Source organism: Emys orbicularis, chromosome 12 (assembly GCF_028017835.1).
Source record: "Emys orbicularis isolate rEmyOrb1 chromosome 12, rEmyOrb1.hap1, whole genome shotgun sequence".
NCBI lineage: Eukaryota > Metazoa > Chordata > Testudines > Emydidae > Emys > Emys orbicularis.
In genome coordinates this window covers 30,565,905-30,586,774 of record NC_088694.1, presented here as the reverse complement: position 1 = coordinate 30,586,774, position 20,870 = coordinate 30,565,905, and the positions used below count along the sequence as shown (strand labels likewise).

The 20,870-nt window shown below is 47.1% G+C and overlaps 1 protein-coding gene across 1 annotated transcript in view; it reads left to right on the top strand.

Moving 5' to 3' along the window:
- Nucleotides 1–18,175, top strand: part of SAMHD1 (SAM and HD domain containing deoxynucleoside triphosphate triphosphohydrolase 1) — an 82,636-nt gene extending 64,461 nt beyond the window's left edge. The window contains exons 12-16 of the mRNA XM_065414910.1: nt 2,168–2,307; nt 6,650–6,745; nt 13,987–14,091; nt 14,435–14,572; nt 17,369–18,175. Coding sequence (XP_065270982.1) covers nt 2,168–2,307; nt 6,650–6,745; nt 13,987–14,091; nt 14,435–14,572; nt 17,369–17,497 — 608 coding nt within the window. The 3' untranslated portion in view covers nt 17,498–18,175. The remainder of the gene's footprint in view (nt 1–2,167; nt 2,308–6,649; nt 6,746–13,986; nt 14,092–14,434; nt 14,573–17,368) is intronic.
- Nucleotides 18,176–20,870: the final 2,695 nt, after the last annotated feature.

The following is a 20,870-nucleotide window of genomic DNA, read 5'->3' as shown; positions in this document are numbered from 1 at the left end:
CTGCCATCTGAATCAACTAATACACCTGCCTGTGTTCTTTCCTCAAGCCACATTCCAACAAGGGAAAAGCTAAACTTCATACCTTAAGTAGGATAGCACCCAAAATACATCTCGATAGGACTAAGCCATTCGTGGCTTCACCTCGGTTAATTGTAGCTTTTGTACATCAGGCTATATAACCCAGAGATGACGGAATTGGATTTTTACTTGCATTAAATTATGCTATGAAATAGCTTATTTAGACCCACCATTGAGGACTACAGTCCACTCCACCAGGGCTCAAGCAGCTTCTGCAGCTTCTTTGAGAAGTGTTCCGGTGGTGGAATTCTGTGCATATACTTATGCAACATTACTCCATAGCAGAATCATCAAGATCTGATGCTCACTTTGCTACAGCTGTATTACAAATAGACTCCTAGCATCCACATCCTGTGATCTGGGTCACTGCTTGTGAATCAAACAGCGGAATCTGTATGGACAAGCACTTAAAGAAGAAATGGTTACTTACCTTACAGCAACTGTGTTTTTTTGAGATGTATTGTCCATATATTCCATGACCTTCCCTTCTTTTCCTGATACTGTGCTTCCTGTCTGGTAGGAGCAGGATTTTGTATTAGCAAAGGAACTGAGAGGATGGTTGGGGTAACCCACCCTTTAGGACTCTCAGGGTACATGCACAGCCCCACGCAGACACTGCTACCTGAAAGAATCCAAGCACAAGTCTGCAGGGCGCATTCTTACCAACAGTGTGGGGGGGAAATACATTATACATATAGACAATGCATATCAAAGAACCAGTTATTCCCCTGCTGTTTGGAAAGCATGTCTCAGGTAAAAATGTATCCGGCACTGTTTGCACTAGTGTGCAGTTTGCTGTTTGGGGGGGTTAGAAATGGAGTTTGGTTGCCAGCATCCATGGTCAGAAACATTGTATCTGTGTATATAATAAAACTACCCTATATACTTGATCATAAGCCAGTTGGTTTATAAGCCGACCTCCTCACCCCCCCCCCCCCCCCCCAAGATGGATAAGTAAAATAGAAAATTTTTATGACCTGTTCATAAGCCAACCCTATAATTCAGAGTTCAGCAAACTTTGGCTCCCGGGCCATGAGGATAAGCCACTGGCGGGCCGAGATGGTTTGTTTACCTCGAGCGTCCGCAGGCACGGACCTCCTAAGTAACCTAAGTAAACAAAGTGTCCCGTCCCGCCAGCTGCTTACCCTGACAGGCCGGGACAGCAACTGGTGGGGAAATTTTTTGGGGGGGAGAAGCTGGGGAGGGCCAGGGGAGGATGTGTCTGGCCTGGCTGGAGCTGCTCCGGCAGGCTGGGCAGCGTGGCTGCAGCCTGGTCCAGCAGGCCAGACCAGGCAGCGGGGCTGCAGCATGTTCCAGTGGGCTGGGCCGGGCGGCATGGCCGCAGCGTGCTCCGGCGCCTGGGTGGCGCAGCCACAGCCTTCTCTGGGGGGTGGGGCTGAGCAGCGGGGCTGCAGCCTGCCAGCCCCGGAGTTGCAGCTGCTTCAGAGGCTGGTGGGAGAGCAGCGTGGCCAGAAGCGGAGAGACTCTGGCCCCGCCTCTTCCCTTCTGGCTCTGCTGCCTCTCCTTGCCCCCTCTGTTGGGGGGAGGGGCTGTGTCCCACCTCTCCCTCTCTATACCCGTTCATAAGGTTGTTAACGCTGAAGCTGTTAAACTTTCCATCCTGGGGTTGGGAAGTCAGGAAACCTCTTCTTTCAATCTGATGCTAATAGTATTGTGAAAAGCCTGTGGCAGCCCACACTATTCTGAAAGTAACTGAAATAGTTAGGTTAGTTTTCAGAGTAGCAGCCGTGTTAGTCTGTATCCGCAAAAATAACAGGAGTACTTGTGGCACCTTAGAGACTAACAAATTTATTAGAGCATAAGCTTTCGTGGGCTACAACCCACTTCAGTTGGGGTTGTAGCCCACGAAAGCTTATGCTCTAATAAATTTGTTAGTCTCTAAGGTGCCACAAGTACTCCTGTTATAGTTAGGTTAGTGTGTTGGGTAACTCTTTGAAAATAGTGTTTTCATTTCTTGGCACATGGGTTAGGCTTTCTATATAGATATATGTGCATAGATGCACAGCTTCTCTCTGCTGTAACAATTGGATACATGGCTATGTAAATGAAATGTATTTAACTTTGACAGATAACATCTTTCTGGAGATTCTGTACTCTAGTAATAAAGAGCTGGCTGAGGCACGAGAAATTTTGCATAAAATAGAGCTTCGCGATCTATATAAGTATTTGGGAGAGACTCGTACTGAACCAGGAAAAGAAATTACAGAGGTAAACAGCGTTCTCAATCCAATCTCTATTGATAGAGGGCTCCAAATTCTGCAGACTCTTTTAAATATGCACTTCTGACTATTCTGCTGATTTGTCTCTATTCTACTATCATTCCTAAAACTGCCTGGGCCAATGGTAAATTGCCTGTCTTCTTCAAAACTCAGCCAGTAAGTATGGGAAGGGCTGTTACATGGAGGAAACCAGGGGAAGGATAAGAGATTTGGATAAAAAAGATCAGCTGCTGAACTGAGGACTATTTCAGGATATTTTTATTTGAAATAACATGTGTTCTGCAAAAATATAGGGAATTGCATGTCAAAAAGCATCACTTGGGCCAAAAAACCATGAGAACATTTGAACACAAGGAAACAGTAAAACCATTCAGCAGAGTAATGAGACTCTGGTGCAATTTTGGCTCCAAGTTGTTGTCAAAGTGGCTTTAGTGGTATGGCTGAGTTTACATTCATGCGAGATATAACTTCTGAATTTCTTGACTTTCAGGGTTGTAAATTCTCAACCTTAGTCACTATCTACTTCGCAAGCTCAGCATAGCTGTTTATTTCAAAAACAGTCAGTATCAATTTAATATAGTACACTGAAATATTCTAGACTGAGCTGCTAGTGCTGCCGATATTTAAAGTTGCCCTGTATGTCCCATTATAAAACACTATTTTCATTGGTTTATAACTTTGCCAAACTTAAACTGTTTGGGCTGAAATTTTGCATGCTGGGCGTCTGCCACTGTCTGAACTAGTTTAGAAAATTTCGGCAAAAATGATGTGGTTGTTTCAGAGAATAAGAGTAGATGAAAATGTTTTGCCCATTTTTTTATTTTAAAAACCCTTCAGCTACTTTATTGATAAGCTCTATTGCACACATGCTTTGGTGCAGGGATTTGAAAATTGGCAAGGGAGATTCCCTGGAGAAAAACTGCCTGTAGTGGGGCGGCTGCCCCACTCCCTGAGAGTATGGGCTGCGGCAGGCCAGTGGGCCTGTGCAGACTGGGAGCCAATGGGAGAAGAGCTTATTGAGAGCCAATCAGGGCCCAGGTTGGAGACAGCCAGTCAGGGCAGCGGCCGTCAGGGAAGCAAACAGACGAGGGGAGAGAAGGACAGCGAGGCTGCCACCAGAGGGTCCCTGGGTCGGGACCCAGAGTAGAGGGCGGGCCTGGGTCCCCCTCTTCCCCCCCCTTGCAGTACACCCAGCCATTGGCCGTAGGGAACTGCCATTACAGACCACGCCAGATCCCTGGCAGGAGGGATTAGACTTTGGGGTGTGTGGTTGACCACGGTGGCTGGACAGAGAGACTGCTGATTGACAACCCCCCTCCCCCCCCCGGAAGGGGGTGTGGAAGGACTAAGGGGCACTGCCGGAGGGCAGTGGTCCTGAAGAGGACGCCGCGAGTTGGTGAGCGACGTGGGCTCAGAAGCCAACCGAGGGCAAGACAACGGGCGGGATACCACCGAGAGGGGACGCTCCACTGGACTGAGCTAATTCCCGGAGTAACCAGTAGGAGGCGCCGCGGTGGTGAGTCCCAACCCTGTTACATTGCCCAAATTGGGTCAACTTAAAAACCTTTGAAAAAATCTCGACTCTCACGTGCTCAGTAGAGACTTGCTTACTTTGAGCACAAATTTGTCCAAAGGTTCTGTCAAATTTGTCCATGACTGTAGGGGCTGAGCAGGACTTTGCATGCAATGGCTGCTGCCAGGGGCCTCTGAGCACGGGAACTAAGAGCAGGGAGACTGTCCTGTACTCCAAGTACTCCTCTTTCTGTCTCCCAAGCAGCATGGAGAAGGAAACAGTCTGACCCAAATTCAGCTGAGGGACAAGAGCCAGTCCTGGGGAACAGAGAAGAGAGTAGTTTGGAATAAGGAGCCTGTGGGGATGAGGGGGGAGACTGACTGAAATATTGGGGGGGGGGGAGGAGAGACTGGGAGCCAGTGGATTGGGGAGAAGAATGAAGAGGAGCCTGAGGTTAGGAGACAGGATGGGGACAAGGATAGGTTGGAGGGGACAGAGTAGAAGGGGTCATGCTTGGAGCTGGAGGGATTGGACAATAGTTTGTGACCATTAAAGCACACTCCTACAGAACCTGGACTTGGATCCAAAATTCCAGAGATTCTTCATTTGTCTGCTGTCAGCAAAATCTGTGAAACCCACTGGCAAAATATCTCATCACCCTAGTGCTTGTCGACATAGAGAATGACAACCTACTACTGCTATCATTAGCTCAAGTGGCAGAGGTCTGTGTGGTGGATCTAAAAGTTTAAAGCTGATGAAATGTGTGGCTATCAATGTGATGCTACATGATGACATTTCTTTTACACTTTGCTTTTTTAAAAGCCTAGGAAATTACACATACATTGACTTTGCAACCTTATCTTTTAATTTAATCAATCATGTTAGAAATTACTCTTTCTGTGTATGTGTTATGTATGATACAGTCTTTTATTACATGGTCAAATACTATTTTTTCCATGGGATCCCTCCCTCATTCAGTGCATAGAATGGACGATGCTCACTAAATGAGACATTTAACATTTTGTTTTCTCATCCATTAGTGTGTGGTTTCCAGGCCTTATTTATTGCACACAATTCAAATCTTGCCATGAAGACAGAATTACTAATTTCCACCCCTCAGCTGCTTGTCCCAGTTTTCTTGCCTAGCCAGTCCCAGTCTCCTTGTCTGCCCCTACAACTTTGCCAGCTCCCAGTACCAGTAAACCCCCTCCATTGCCATGCCCGGGTCAATGCTTTGTCTTTTCTGCATTCCAGTCAGGCAGTTTCTACCTCCTCACTGCCTGGGTGCCAGCAGTGGAAGCATTGAGAGCACAGGGGAGAGAGTCTCAGCTCTTAGTTCTGATGCCTGGCCCCACAACAGTCCCCAGCAACTGGCAGTAGCAACTGCAAACAAGTCTTGCTTAGCCTCTGCAACCCTGATCTGGAGCATGCTCAGTACAGACAGAATCTTCATATAATTAGGTGCCAAACTCTAACCAGTCTCTACTAAGCACAGGCAAAGAGATTTTTCAGAGGTTTATAACTTGATCAAATTGTGGTCCGTTTGTGGTCAGGAACAGCAAAAGGCCTATCCTTGACACCAGAGTCGTCACCCCTTCCCCCCTACCCCCCCCCCCGGTTCCCTCTCCACCCCCCCCCCCTCCCCAATTTCACGCTCTTCCTTCAAAGGCTGGAGGTGCAAGAGCGTCTCAAACAAAATGGTTATACAGTTTTTAACTGGGCAAGGGGAGGGCGTAGGGGGAATGACATTTTTCCCTAGTCTCAGTAACAGCTGAACCCTTTTTGCTGAAACCTTCCAAACAAATTCAGTCTGAGGGAAACACCTGGCAGGGAGAATTTCAGCCCAAATCGTTAGTTTGGCAAAGTTTTATAAACTCCTGAAAACAGTGTCTTATAGTGGGATTTTAATCATAGGCATTCCTATCAACTCCACCTATAATAGTTCATAAGTCAGAATTTATCTGGTTGGAAAGAAATTCAAATTCCAAACCATTGTCTTTTACTTTTAAAGGATGGCTTTCATTCTAGAGACGCTTGTTTAAAAAGTGTTATAGGTAACTACATCTAACAGTTCTTGTATTAAATTAAGTTTGTTTGGGGAGTAAGAGCTCTCTCTTCAACAGCTCTTGCCTTCATTGTGTGATGATGCCCTGATAGCAGCAGAAACAGGCAGATTCCCAGCAATTATGGAATACATACTTGTATCCATTGTCAATATTGCAAACAAACTCTGTAAGAAATATTGAGTGTGTCTGTTTTCCGGTGTAGAATGAGAAGTTGAGGAAGTTGACCCGTTCAATAGGAACATGGATAATGTGCTTAAAGGCACATGTTCAGGGCACTGTAGCCCCCCCAAGGTCAACTTCTTTCTATTTGAAGGCTAGTAGATTGCCCTAGGCACTAAAGATTTTTGTGACTCTCTAAGGGCCCATCTAAAACCACCAACATAGTAGATTGTATCTCTGGCTAAAAGTCCCACAATTATCATGGAAAACGTACATACCTCAAAGTTATAGTCTTTCGTGCAGGTTTTATTCCCTCTGCTGAGGTACTTTCTGTATAGTTTCACCTGGTCACATGACCAATCTTCAGCTGTAGTCCTGGTCGATTAATGCAGGTGAAAATCTTCACTTGAACTTTTCTTTTGAAAGGTGAATTATTTACATTAAAAATGCTGGTATTTTAAGTAGTAAAGTAATCTAGCCTTATCTCAACCAGCCTGGTTGTATGACAGCGTTCTCTCCAGATATATGGGTTCAGTTGCACAGGTCTGGAACTGGAAGTGCTTGAATAGAATTAAGTGTTCGCTCTTTCTCAGGATCAGTATGACATGCTGCCAGCTCACATTGTTGCTTCCAGACCAAAGAATGCACCTCAGGATGTTGAATTGAATGCTGAAGACTTTATAGTTGACGTAAGTGTGTCCTTTCATAGCAAACTTAGTGTAAAACATACTCTGTCTTCATTTCTGTATCACAAAGGGCCAAGTGTACCATGTAAAAGTTTGCACGTAAAGCTGAGTACACTTTATATTCAAAATAAGAAAGCAGTGTGTCCCATTCATGCTCTAATTGCACAATTCAGGGATATTATAAGGCATAAGGTAACCCTCAGTGCATTCCCATGTGTGGAGTATGCAGTTGGTATCTGGTGCCTAGCAGTTTCCCTGTATGTGTTACTCCTGAAGCCTATAGATCAAGGGTTCTCAATTTTTTTCATAATGTGGATCATGTGCTAAAAGATTATCTCGTGGACACCTCTCTTCCCAGGGATTGCATGGACCATTTCACTCTCCAGTTTGTCGTCATGTAACATCCCTGTGGCAATGGAAAAGTAATGTTAGGAAAACATTTAGTTACTTTTTTAGCTGTTCCGTTGCTGGCTCTGCTCCTGTGGTGGTAGACTTGCACTTTGGTGGTGGTGGTGGGGGGAGCGGGGGTAGGGGGTAGTTTCCTCCTGGAATATTTAGACCTCGAAAATGGATAGCTACCAAAGACTGGAACAAAGACAATGTAACTGAAATATTACATCTGCAAGTAGAAAGAGACTGAAGCATTCCTTATCCCTTGGGTTGTGCAATGTCCAGCCACATCTTTGTGACTGGAATATGTCTTCCTATAAGTCATTATTCCTGCAGACAGGCAGTGTGACCTTGGTCAAGACCCTTTCAGAGCAGCTCTACTTGGAAAAGTTAACTTTGCTTAAAAAAAAAAAATCATTAGGGTTTAACATTTGTTTTTCCATATCCTATTTACTGCGTCTGCACGTAAAATGTGTCATGTAACGGCCAGTCCTGCAACCAGAGGTCTTCCTGCTCTATGCATTCCCACCAGTACTAAAGATTCTGCAAGCCAGTTGCTGCCCTCAGGCACACTGATGTAATCCTATTGCCCTCAAATTGTCTTAATTTACATCTGAGTCATTGGAAAAAGGGAAATGCTTCTCTGCAAGTATTTCACTGCTGAAATTGATTTGGTTTCTCCTCTCACCTTCTGTGCCTATTCCTCTCCACCCTAAAAATTCTGTTTTCTTAATTCAGATATTCTGGAAAGCAAATAGGAAAATTATATGTACTGGATGGAGGAAGCACTGGTGTGTTAAAATTGTCTTGGTTCAACTGCCAAAAATATTCTAGTGGCAACACTGTCAAGTTATCAAGGCAAAATTAAAATTTAAGGGCTACCACTACATATAGACAGATCTGAAGCATGTCTGAAAGGTAATTTGTAAATCACTTTAGATTTCTCTCAACTCTGTTTGCTGGACGCCTCTCTGATTGCAGGTCACTTTTAAGGTGATACAAATTTCTTGAAGCTCATCACATCAGTGAAACTAATTTCATGAAACAATAGAGACAAATTTTAGTTTTTTCATAAAGATGAACTATTGTAGTTAACTCCAAATATTTTAGAATAATTCTTGCTATTTTCTAACTACTAATAATTATTTTGTTAGAATCTTGGTAATCTCAAGTCTAGAAAGCTACCCAAAAATATGTTGTATTCTTTGAGTGCTTGTTCGTGTCGATTCCATTCTAGGTGTGCACGTGCCCATCTGCACAGTCGTTGAAGATTTTTGCCTTAGCAGTATCTATATGGTCGGCTGTGGCACCCCCTTGAGTGCCACGCTCATGTGTCGGTATGTCAGGTGCGGCCAGCCCTACGCCCTCTCAGTTCCTTCTGACCGCCCATGATGGTTAGTTGGAGTGCCTTTCCTTGCATAGCAAGGGCTAGCGGTTTTGTCTCTTCTGACTTCAAGCTGTAGGGCCTTGTAAATAGTTTGTTTATAGTAGTTAGTGTTAAGTAGTTGTTAAGTGTAGTTAGAATGTAGAGTCCCAGCGGGGACTTCACCCCAGGCGGGGCGTGCCCCAGTCTCTGGAGCTTAAGCCCTGTGTGGACTATAACAGGCCTATGCCTATAAGTGACCCCCACAGCAGCTGCCTCAAGTGCTTGGGCGAATCACATGTGAAGGACGAGTGTCGTATTTGTAAACATTTTCTACCCAGGACTCAGTGCAGTATATTCGTTTGCGGGCTCTCCTCATGGAGGCTGCTCTCCACCTGGCTTCTGAGCCTTCCTGCCAAGACTCACCTAATACCTCGGCCTCAGTGCGCAGCGCACCCCCAGCACTGGTGCCCAAAAAGAAAAAAAGAAGAATGGCTCCCTGGCACTGGGCAAGAAGGGCCATGGGACATCGGGCAAAGGACCCACTTCTGGCCACCCGGCAACTCTGAAGCCACATGTATGTGCCTGCCTGGTTGGGGCCCCTAGCTGCTTAAAAGATCCACCACCAACTCCCGGGAGCGATAGGGGACCCAAACTCCTGACAGCATCGATGCCTTCCCAAGCTCCCCTGGCGCCAAGAGAGCAGAGACGTCCGCCCATGCCACCAGCACCGCGTGTGCCGCAGGAAACAGCGAAGGCTGCCTATGAAGGCAAGCCAGCCGCTAAGACCCCTCAGGGGGCAGTGGAGCGCCACCAATTCCCTGAGACAAGGCAGCGCTCTCCTCCTCTCGCCCCAGATCTCTGGAGTTGTAGCCAAGCTCCTCTGAGGCTTGCCCTCGGTCACCGCATCACGGTCTCCGCCGTCTCAATGCAGATTGCCTAAGGGGAGGCGCAAGTCCCCTTACTACCGGCACCGTTCGCCCTCCCCTGGTTGTCCTCTCGCTGCCGATCTCGGTCACCTGTCCCATGGGAGGGCTCCCTGTCACAACTCCGGTCCCCTCGATATCGGCACCGATCCCCTTACTCCAGGCACCGGTCTCCGGCGGCAACGGTCAGCAGGCAGACGCAGGCATCAATGGCTCCACCATGGTCACCGGAAGAGGATTCTTCTGGCACAGAAGGGCAGTTCAGCCCCTCGCCCAGACTCCACCAGCGCGATTGGGCACGAGAGGCCATGTCGACATCGGCACCACATTGGAGGCATAGCCAGTGGCCAGCACAACAGTGGCCTTATTGGAGTGCATGGGGCGTGCCAGTCATGACGATGCCCCTTTCGCACTGCTCATCTGCCGCTGCCTCGGAGCAACAGTTTGCAGCACCGACCAGTTCATGACAGGGTCCTCAAAATTGCCAAGGCCTCTGGCAAACCCCGTCTTCTATCTCTCCCACCTCCAAAAGGGTTGAAAAGAAGTACTTTGTCCCAGCCAAAGGGTTTGAGTACCTTTATATCCACCCTCCTCTGGGCTCGCTGGTTGTCTCTGCGGCCAACGAAAAAGATAAGCAGGGGCACACCAGCTCAACTACCAAAAATAGAGGCCAAAAGACTGGACCTTTTTGGGAGAAAAATGTATTCCACTGCCAGACTGCAATTCCGGGTGGCGAACCATCAGGCCCTCTTGGGCAGATACAATTTTAACTTATGGGACTCCCTCTGTAAGTTCAACGAGTCCCTCCTGCAGGGTTTGGCTCAAGATTCAGCACCCTGGTACAGGAGGGCATGGCGGCAGCTACGTGCTCCCTCCAAATGGTGTGGAATGCAGCAGACTCAGCAGCTAGGGTGGTCGCAGCGGCAGTGGTTATGAGGTGCAACTTCTGGCTTCAAACCGCCAGTCTTTCCCTAGAGATGCAGCCCACGATTTAGGTCCTCCCGTTCGCTGGGAACGGTCTCTTCTCCAAATAACGCATGCGAGGCTGCATGGGTTAAAGGACACTCGGGCCATCCTTCGCTCACTGGTCATACATATGCCGCAGTCTTCCCAGAAGCAGTTCCAGCCGCCCCTGCCACCAAGGCCTTGGCAGCCTCGATGGGTCTGCAAGGAGAAGGGATAGAGACACAAGTTTTAGTCCTCGCTGCCCTTCCTCCTTCTACCGGGGAACCCCGCCTGGCAAAGCAGCCCAGGGGCCAGAAGCGCTCGTTTTGAAGGTGCTCTTAAGAGTGATGCCCTGGTCAGTTTTCCAGATCCACCTTGTTCTTTCCTCAACTGTCTTCGTCCCTACCGTTCGGTCTGGTCGTGAGTCACCTCGGACTGCTGGGTGCTGGACATAGTATCTCGGGGCTATACCCTGCAATTTTCGGCTGCCCTTCCCTCCCACCCCCACTCTTCCCCCAACCCTCTTCAGGGACCCTTCTCACGAGCAACTCCTTGTTCAAGAGGTTGAGAACCTCCTGCGCCTGGGGGCGATGGAGGAGGTCTCTCAGGACATGAAAGGAAAAGGGTTCTACTCCCGCTACTTATTAATCCCCAAGGCAAAAGGGTGCCTCAGATCCATCTTGGATCTGCGTCGCCTCAACAAGTCTCTCAAAAAGCTGAAGTTTCATATGGTTTCCCTGGCCTCCATCATCCCCTCCCCAGATCTGGGAGACTGGTATGCTGCCCTCGATTTAAAGGACGCTTATTTCCGTATTCCCAGGTCACAGGCGCCTCCTCAGTTTCATAGTGGGCAGACGCCATTTTCAATTCACAACACTAGCCTTTGGCCTCTGATCGGCCCCAAGGGTGTTCACAAAACGTATGGCGCCAGTGGCTGCTTACCTGAGACGTCGAGGGGTCCAGGTCTTCCTGTGTCTCAACCACTGGTTCATCAAGGGCCCATCTCGTGAGCAAGTGCAGAGGAGCCTTAATCTGTTGCGTTTCACCTGCCGCGACCCGGGCCTGTTAATAAACGAGAAAAAATCCATCTTAACGCCCGTCCAGCGAGTAGAGTTCATTGGGGTGGTTCTCAACTCCATGCGAGCCAGAGCCTGCCTTCCAGGAGCGTGTTTTCAGGCCATGTCGGACAGACCTGATCTCTCATGTAAAGAACCACCTGCTCACCATGGTTCATATCTTCCTGTGGCTGTTGGGCCGCATGTACATACGTGGTCAGCCATGCTCGACTTCATCTTCGGCCCCTGCAAGTGTGGCTGGCATCCGTCTACATTCCCAACAGGCACGACCTGAACTGGATAGTCTGCGTGCCGGACCACATCAGGTCGTCCCTGAATTGGTGGTTGGACCTCAGGTCGATGTTGGGAGTCCCCTTTGCGACCCCGTCCCCGTCGCTGAGCCTGGTCTCTGATGCTTCAGACCTGGGCTGGGGAGCCCACCTGGGCGAGCTGAGCTCCCACGGCCACTGGTTGTGGGACGATCTGGCCCTCCATATCAACATTAGGGAGCTCAGAGCGGTTCGCCTGGCCTGCCAGGCTTTCTTGCCTCACCTGAGGAGCAAGGCGATGCATGCAGGTCCTGATGGACAATACTGCCGCGATGTATTACATCAACGGGCAGTGCCAGGTCTTTGGCCCTTTGTCAAGAAGCTCTCTGCTCTTGGGACTTTTGTGTGTGGCATGCCATTCATCTGGTAGCCGCGCACCTGCCTGGAACCAGGAACGTCCTGGGGGATCATCTCAGCAGGACTTTCTCATCTCGCCACAAGTGGTCACTCCATCCGGAGGTGGTCAGCATAATTTTCCAGAGGTGGGGGACTCCCCAGGCGCACCTGCTCGCGCCCAGGCAGAACAGAAAATGCCACGTGTTCTGTTCGATCCGGGGAATGGAAAGGGGCTCCCTGTCGGATGCCTTTCTCATCCCATGGTTGGGGGTGCTGATGTATGCCTTCCTGCCAGTGCCATTGAGTCACAGGGTCCTTATGAAGATCAAGCAAGACAGGGCGAGAATTATCCTAATAGTCCCCACGTGGCCTCGCCAGCACTGGTTCGGCATGCTGCTGAACCTTTCAGTAGCCGTCCCTCTGGCTGGATCTGCTGTCACAGAACCACAGCAGCCTTTTGCAGCCGAACCTGGCGGCACTGCACGTGACGGCTTGGCTGCTGCATGGCTAAGCATGAACTAACAGCCATGCTTGGGCTGTGTCCAGGAGGTCTTGCTGGGTAGCAGGAAACCCTCCACCAGAGCGACTTATCTGGCCAAATGGAAAATATTGATATGCTGGGCCTCGGAATGGCATATTTGGGCCGAGCAGGCCCCGCTGCAGGAGATACTGGATTATCTGCTGCACCTCAAACTCCAAGGCTTGTCCCTGTCATCGATCAAGGTCCACCTGGCTGATATCTCGGCTTTCCATCCTCTGTTCCAAGGCTCGCAACATGACGGCATGGTCCCCCACCCAGGACCCAAATCTCATGCTGTTGAGGCTCATGGGGTCTCTCTTTCAGGCTCTGGCTTCCTGCTCTCTCCTACTTCTCTCGTGGAAGGTCTTGTTCCTGGTTGCGATAACGTCGGCCCACAGGGTGTGCGAGATCAGGGCACTTATTTTGGAGCCGCCCTATACGGTCTTCTACAAGGATACGGTCCAGCTGTGACTGCACCCAGTGTTTCTGCCCAAGGTCGTTTCCCAGTTTCATACTGGCCAGGACATATATTTACCTGTCTTCATTCCAAAGCCTCATATGTCTGATGAGGAGCGCAGGCTACACACCCTGGACATCAGAAGGGAACTGGCCTTCTACATAGATAGAACAAAGCTGTTCCGTAAGTCAATGCAGTTGTTCGTTGCGGTGGCGGACAGAATGAAGGGTCGCCCAGTGTCTGCTCAGAGGATTTCGTCCTGGATCATGGCCAGCATCCGCTACTGTTACGAGCTGGCGAAAGTGCCTGCGATCGTAGCGCCACACTCGACTAGGGCACAAGTGTCATCAGTGGCCTTCCTGGCGCAGGTACCAATCCAAGAGATGTGTAGAGCCACTACCTGGTCGTCTGTCCACATGCTCGCGTCTCATGCGCTTACCCAGCAAGCTCGAGACAACGCTGGCTTTGGCAGAGCAGTGCTGCAACCTGCAAGACCGTGAACTCTGAGCCTACTTCCATTGATACTGCTTGTGAGTCACCTAGAATGGAATCGACACGAGCAAGCACTCGAAACAAAAGAGGTGGCCACCATTTTTTCTTCAAGTGTTTTTTTTCGAGATGTGTTGCTCATGTCCATTCCATTCCCCGCCCTCCTGCCCCTCTGTCAGAGTTGCTGGCAAGAAGGAACTGAGAGGACGTAAGGCCAGCGGCTCCTGATATACTGACGCATGAGCGCAGCGCTCAAGGGGACTCCACAGCTGGCGCTACGGATACTGCTACAGCAAAAATCTCCGACCGCACATGTGGGTGCACGCACACCTAGAATGGAATGGAGCAACATCTCGAAGAACAACAGTTACAAAAAAGGTGGGTAACCATTTTTTTTGTTCATCTGTATCCATTTCTGAATTGTCTCCATCCAGGTTATTAATATGGACTATGGAATGAAAGAACAGAACCCTATCGATAAAGTTCGCTTCTATTGCAAGTCTGACCCGAGCCAGGCAGTCAAGATTTCGAAAGAACAGGTAGCTATCGCTTTGCCAAAGGCCTTACCAAACATGCTTCTGAAGGAAATTTTCATATAACAGGTTGTGGAAGCACTTCTGTGCAATAATGTGGTGGTGGGGTACAGTTTTACCAGAATTCAGAATCTTAGTATTTAACACAGTCCATCCAAAATCCATTCCTCATTAGCTTCAGATTGACTAATTTTTCCAGTCAAACTCCCTAACTTCGTGGTACGCATTATGCTTTATAATGAGAAGTTACATTTTTCTACCTGATATTTGGAAATATTTTGAAGTTCATTGATGGGTTGGCTCTAGATTCCAAGAAACACAGTACAATTTCTTTTCCTCTATTCAAAAGGTTTCCAGGCTTCTGCCAGAGACATTTGCAGAGCAGCTGATCCGGGTTTATTGCAAGAAAAAGGATGAGAAGAGTTTAGATGCTGCAACAAAGTGTTTTATTCAGTGGTGTATGGACATGGATTTTACAAAACCACAGGTAACATACTACTTCATAAATACCCCTACACACAGATTCATCCATTCCCAGGCCAAGGGATCATCTAGTCTGACCTCCTGTACAACACAGGCCAGAGAACTTGCCCAAAATAATCCCTACTCCTGGAGCGTCTCACCTTGGCACATGGATTTGGGACCTTCAAAATCTGTGCATTGTTAGGGATTTTTACCTGTAAGGCCATGTCTACACAGGAATGCTGCATGTTCTAACCAAAGCAGTGAACTTAAACCAATGCAAACCCATGTGGACACTCTTATTTCAGTTTAAGGGTAGCTTTTATCATAAGCTGATTGGGAACAGGTTTAAACTGAACTGAAGTGAGACACTTTTATCCTGAAATAAGCGCATCCACCCAAGGGGTTTGCATCGGTTTTGGTAACTGGTGCAACTTTTGTTTGTAGACCAGCCCTAAACCACCACGGTGGGGCTCAATGGCATCTCTTTAAGGAATCACTCAGACCAGTTCCCCCTGCTTGTCCCAGGCCTCTAAAGCGTCCTGTTTCCCCAAGAGAATTTAATTTGTGGGGGGGTTTGATGATCATTTATGGACTCCTGTTCAGGAGCCCCAGTCTCCTGGGGAAACAAAGCGACTTGAACAGGAAGAGGGTAGAGACCCCCCAAACATTCCTGGTTTCTAAGGTCCCTGCTGCTGTGTGTGGGTAGAGCCTGTTGCCCCTGCTGCCTGTCAGACCCCAGAGCATAGATACCACAGGGCATGATGGGGATGGAACCCACTGTAGCTCCTTTATGGAGTTTTGGCTTTTGCAATGGGGGCAGGGTCAGAGACACTTCTGTGGTCCCAGCTCTTGGGGATGTTGAGCCAGTTGGTCAAAAACAGTCCCTGAGAGAGACGGAACCTGATCCTGAAGGAAATAGGAACCTTGGACTCCTGCCGGGGCGGCACCTATCAATAGAGCTAACTTGGCATTTCTGTGGTATGGCTGAGACAGCATTGCTGCCCCTGGCCTACCCCTCCTCTGTCATTTCTCCCACTAAACTTGTTTCTTTCAGCTGATAAAATTATTTATGTCCATCACTGTAGCAGAGCAGTTAATATGATGGAAGCAAAGGACATTTTTGCCATTATAAATACAATGAGAATGTAAATTAGGTATTTCACATTTATTAAATATGCAAATCGTTGCATTGAACCTCTAGTTTTCTGGAGTAAGCCTTAGTAGGTGTGACTTGTCCATCAAGTTGGGTACGGACAGTGTGATAAGGTGTCTTTTTCCAGCAATTAAAGGTTTTCTCTTAGCGGTTGGTTTTGAATGCTAATAATGCATCTGTATTTAGTATTAAACTGCCCCTCTTTCTGTATCTGCTCTTTCAGGTCTAGATGTTTTCTCAAATACCTTTCCCTGCATGAAATGTAGTCTGGAGGAGCTCTGAGAGAAACGTGCTCACATCACAAATCAGTTTCATGTCCTTTAATAAAAAATGTAGAGCTTTAAATCCCTTCAGTGTGACAAAGCATAATACCTTGTATTGCGCATTTTTAAAACTAGTGTGCTAGGCCCCAGGGCTTGTTTTCCAGGGGTGCTGAGTACCCACAGCTAATCTCGGCGGTCGCTCAGTACCTCCGGAAATCCAACCACTGGAGTATGGTTTCCACAGGCATGATCTGCAACCATGGGCATGTGAGTCACCTTAGGGCTCATCCTTTTGTAACAGTTCTGGGTTCTGAGAGCAAAACAGAGTTAATTTATCCAGTGTGCTTTGCACGTGAGATTGGTAAAAAGCTTTCCCTGTTTCTATTAACATCCCTATGTAATATCAATTTCATCATGCAACCAACTTTACAACCACCACACCAGTTCATTTCACCATAGTAATGTGTCTTAACAGGTGAAACATGGCCAAGTCTGTAAAACTGAATGTGGGTAATCCATGCCACAGGTATGCCACGGGTTCTCAGCACTTCGTTGTGGCAGTGTTGGACAACTGAATTTCAGATGGACAGTGGGATCGTTACTGGGCTCACTCTTCAGAGTGGTAACGGTGTTAGTCTGTATCCGCAAAACGAACGAGGAGAACTTGTGACACCTTAGAGACTAACAAATTTATTTGGGTTTTAGCCCACGAAAGCTTATGCCCAAATAAATTTGTTAGGCTAGGTCTACACTAGGAGGGGGGGGTCAACCGAAGATACGCAACTTCAGGTACGCGAATAGCGTAGCTGAAGTTGGCGTATCTTAGGTCGATTTACCTTGCCATGAGGACGGTGGCTAGTCGACCGCTGCCGCTCCCCCGTCGACTCTGCTTCCGCCTCTCGCCGTGGTGGAGTTCCGGAGTCGACGGCAGAGCAATCGGGGATCGATTTTATCGCGTCTACACTAGACACGATAAATCGATCCCCGATATATTGATCACTAACCGCCAATCCGGCGGGTAGTGTAGACGTACCCTTAGTCTCTAAGGTGCCACAAGTGTTAGCCTCTTTGGGCTCACTTTGTGTGATAATACACTAAGTATTTTCTGGCTCACCTACTTCCTGGATTTTTGGTGACTAAGCTTTGGGAACCAGCTGAACAACTTGGGTACGTTTGTACAGAGTTCTCACCTACAAAGTTTTCAGTCATTGATAATGACCCTTTTATGGCTCAGTTCTCATCCTTTCTATTCATAAGCCTAAAATTGAGCTGCTTGTTTTGTTCTGTTTGTACAGCACCTAGCACAATGAGGTCCTGGTTCCCACAGTAAGACAAATAAAGTAAGAATATGCTTGTAAAATTCGGCAACTTTTTTCTCAACTTCCTTTCAATGACTTTCTAGGATGGTGATGTGGTCGCCCCTGAACTAACTCCAATGAAAGCAAGCTGGAATGACCCTGATGAGGATGAACTGCAAAGTCCAAAGGACCGCAGGGAAGCTTCAAAATCCAGAACCAGACTCTTTCAATAACTGATTTGTTAAATGGAGTTTATTTGCATTATTTAAAGCCTTTCCAGTAACAGTTTTGCGCTGTCCCTTCTATCCCTTTAAAAGATACTTGAAAGGGAACAGCACATTGTATAAAACCTACTTGAAGAGCTTTACAGAACAAGTTTACAAGAATGCATTTTTTTAGGTTGCTGTACGTTTCCTGTACGTAACATAGCGATTTAAAAGCCCTGCGAGCATTGACATTCAAAGGGGAATTTTATATGTGATCAGTGATTACTTGCAGCAGAGCAAACACTGTGTTTGACTTGAATGTATGGGGGCTGTGTAGCAAGAGTTCCTTTAAAAATGAAGGCTTTTGAAATACCCCAAAATTCCATAAAATTCCCAAAGGAAATCAGTATTTTACCGTTGTCGTAGTGTAGCTAGCATTGCACTTCAGCACAATTTTGACTTCCCTAAAATCAGAGAAATGTGAGCAGCAAGTGCCCAGCTCCCTTTACTGGGGCAAATGACATAGATAAAAGAGAAAAAAAAAATTGGAAAGATCTGTACTATGTCCCCTATTTCAGATCCCTTTCTTTTAAGATAATTGTGATGTCACATGTTCTGACAGAGCAAAGCCTATAGCTCAGATTTCTTAAGCCTTACTGAAGTGAAAAGTGCGTCAGTGAGGTGTGGCTTTTTTTTTTTTTTTTAAACACTGTTTTTTAGATTGTGTTTTTGTGGCTTTACAATCACTTTTTCCTGCCATTTAAATGTTCTTTCCCCTGGTTCTTTTCATACAGCACAAATGGGGTGGGAACCAGATTTGACTACTGACAAATGGCCGTCCAATACAAAGGGCAAACAAACTAGGCAGATTTTTCCTCCAATCTTTCACTTAGAGATCCCTTCCAAACAAATTAAGTAAAAAAAAATCTTCATACAGAAATGGGATTTTTAAGTGCTTGTGTCCTTTTTTTAAAGTAGTACCTGAAACATGAAGAAAACAAACATGACCTCTTTTTCTGAATCTTTGACTTTAGAAGTCAGATGTTAGTCACTAGTGGGTCTGAATACAAAATCAGTGCCATAAGAAGTCTTCATTGAGAGTCCAGTTTTGTTACCTGAGATTAATTAAACTGTCACTTCTAGAGATGGCATCTGATAATCACCAGATGGAGGCAAGGGAATTGATCATGCCATAATTCTTCTGGTCTGCTGTTCTCTTAATATGCACAAGCCCATGTGTTCACTAGAGGGGGGTGTTGTACAAACCCCCTTTTCAGTGCAGTACCAGTGATTCAGATCTACAGGTGTATGAAATGGCTGTTGTCAGAAATCTTCACTGACTTGGGAAGCATATCTCTAACAGTTCTGGAATAAGCCTTTTGTACTTGACTTCATCAAACTGAAAGAGTGAAACAATTGTGTTAAAACCCTGTGATTCAAGGCAACTTGAAACATTACATACAGAATAATGTATTCATTTCACAGCTATAACTTCAACGTATTTGCTTATTTGAAACTATTTGAAAAGGTGTTCTGTAGAAAATCTTTTGCTTGAGAGAACCGTGCTCTTTGCTTTTGAAAGGTGAAACTTTATCTGTGAACTGGATCATTTTTATTTTTTTTTAACAGTTCAAATTGACTGAGCCTGAGTTGACTGAAAAAGAATGTATACAAATATTTTAATACAACTTTTTTAATGGAATTGCAGCGTGGATTGTTTGTATTAAAATCAATACTACAGTTAATGCACAGTTAAAATGAAAATTGCCAAATGCATTCTTAAAAGGACAGAGTTCATAGCTAAAGCAAGTCTGTTAGATAAGGGAGCCCAATTTTGAATGACTTTTTCCATCAATTTGCTGTGAGGCCCCTTTAGCTTTGGAAGATCTTCATGCTGGAAGAGAGGCATTGGCTCTATTCCCAGTCCCTATAATAGAGCAGGAATAATTTTGGATTGGAGTCAAATTCAGGTTTAAGGCACCATGAAGGGTAATAAGGATTCAGGCTAAGCAGAAGGCCAAGGAAGCAGTGTCATGTGCTGAGACGTGGCAGGTTCCCAGAGCAGCCAGGTGGCAGACCTGAGTCTAGCATGATGTTACTGAAATGCTGTCACAATGTCATGATGGCTCAAAGTGACATCAAATTCTCAGCTATTGTAAGGCAGTAATAAGTAAAGATATAAATGCAGGGGAGATAACCAGCAACGCTTTACCATCATATGCTACTGGTAGAGAACGTTATGTTTGGCCTATAGACATGAAGATTGCATTTGAAGACTGGAGGGGAAGGGATGCTAATAGGCAGATAAGAAAGGGACTGGGAATCTGCCAAGGGTTTTACATAAGTACCAAAGCTCCTTTTGAGAGTGTTGAATGTATCCAGTAATGGGGCCTCATCACATTCCCTTGGTGTTGCATTTCATTGCCCAGTAAACCTCTCTGTGCTTCCCTTGCTCTGATCCCAGAGGGTTTGATTTGGATTCTTCTGCCTATTTCTTCAAGTTTTAAAAGCAACTCTGGTGTTTGAATATGTGGAGCCACACAGTCCTTGATAGACTACGTCCATGACAGCCACCAACTCCTCATCTCTTGGGGTTCAGCTTGCTGTGAGGGGATCCAAATGCTGAATCCCATGTGCTTTAAGCCTCCAGAGTCTGAACAGAGTTCACAGCTCAGAGACAGCTGGCTGGAAGCAGTGCTGCCGTTTCACCCCGAGTCACCCCGGCTGTGGTGAGAAGTCTGATGCCATATCAAGCCAACAGCTCATCAGTGCTGCAGGCTCTCTGGGTCCACAGTGGCAGTCTCCGGGCATTGATGCCAGCCTTTAGGCTGGGTCTGAGCCACCATGCTCTGCTCAGGCCCTGCACTGCCCCATGACTTCATGGGAGGAGGAGTCGGGAGGGATTTTGCTGTGGGATTTGTTTTGGCCTGTTACAGGGACAGGAGGCAGTGGCAGAGTTTGGACCTGAGCTCTCCTGCAACTTGGGGTGCTGGGATCGGGGCTTTGATTCAGGCCCATCTCCTTACAAACAACAGAAAAACGTGCGTTCCTTGTGCCCCTTTCGTGTAGCTTTTCAGGCACCACCGATACTGGTCTTGGCCTAACTTCAATAAGCTTCTCTGAGAGCAGGGACAGGGGAGGGGCCATGGCCCTGGCCCTCACATCTCATGGAGCTCTAAATGCTGGCAGTGCCCAGCAAGCCCATGTCAATACCCTCATGCTGCCCCTGTTCTCTCTGCCTTGAAGGGGGGGTTGCCTCACTCACTGAACAACAGCTGAGCTCACTTCCCAAGTTCATGGCACTGACTGGCAGAGCATGTCCCAGCAGGCAGCTCCCCTGCTGCTAACACTCAGTCACTTCACATGGGAATTTTATTTTTAAATCGCCCAGTTGCCTGTG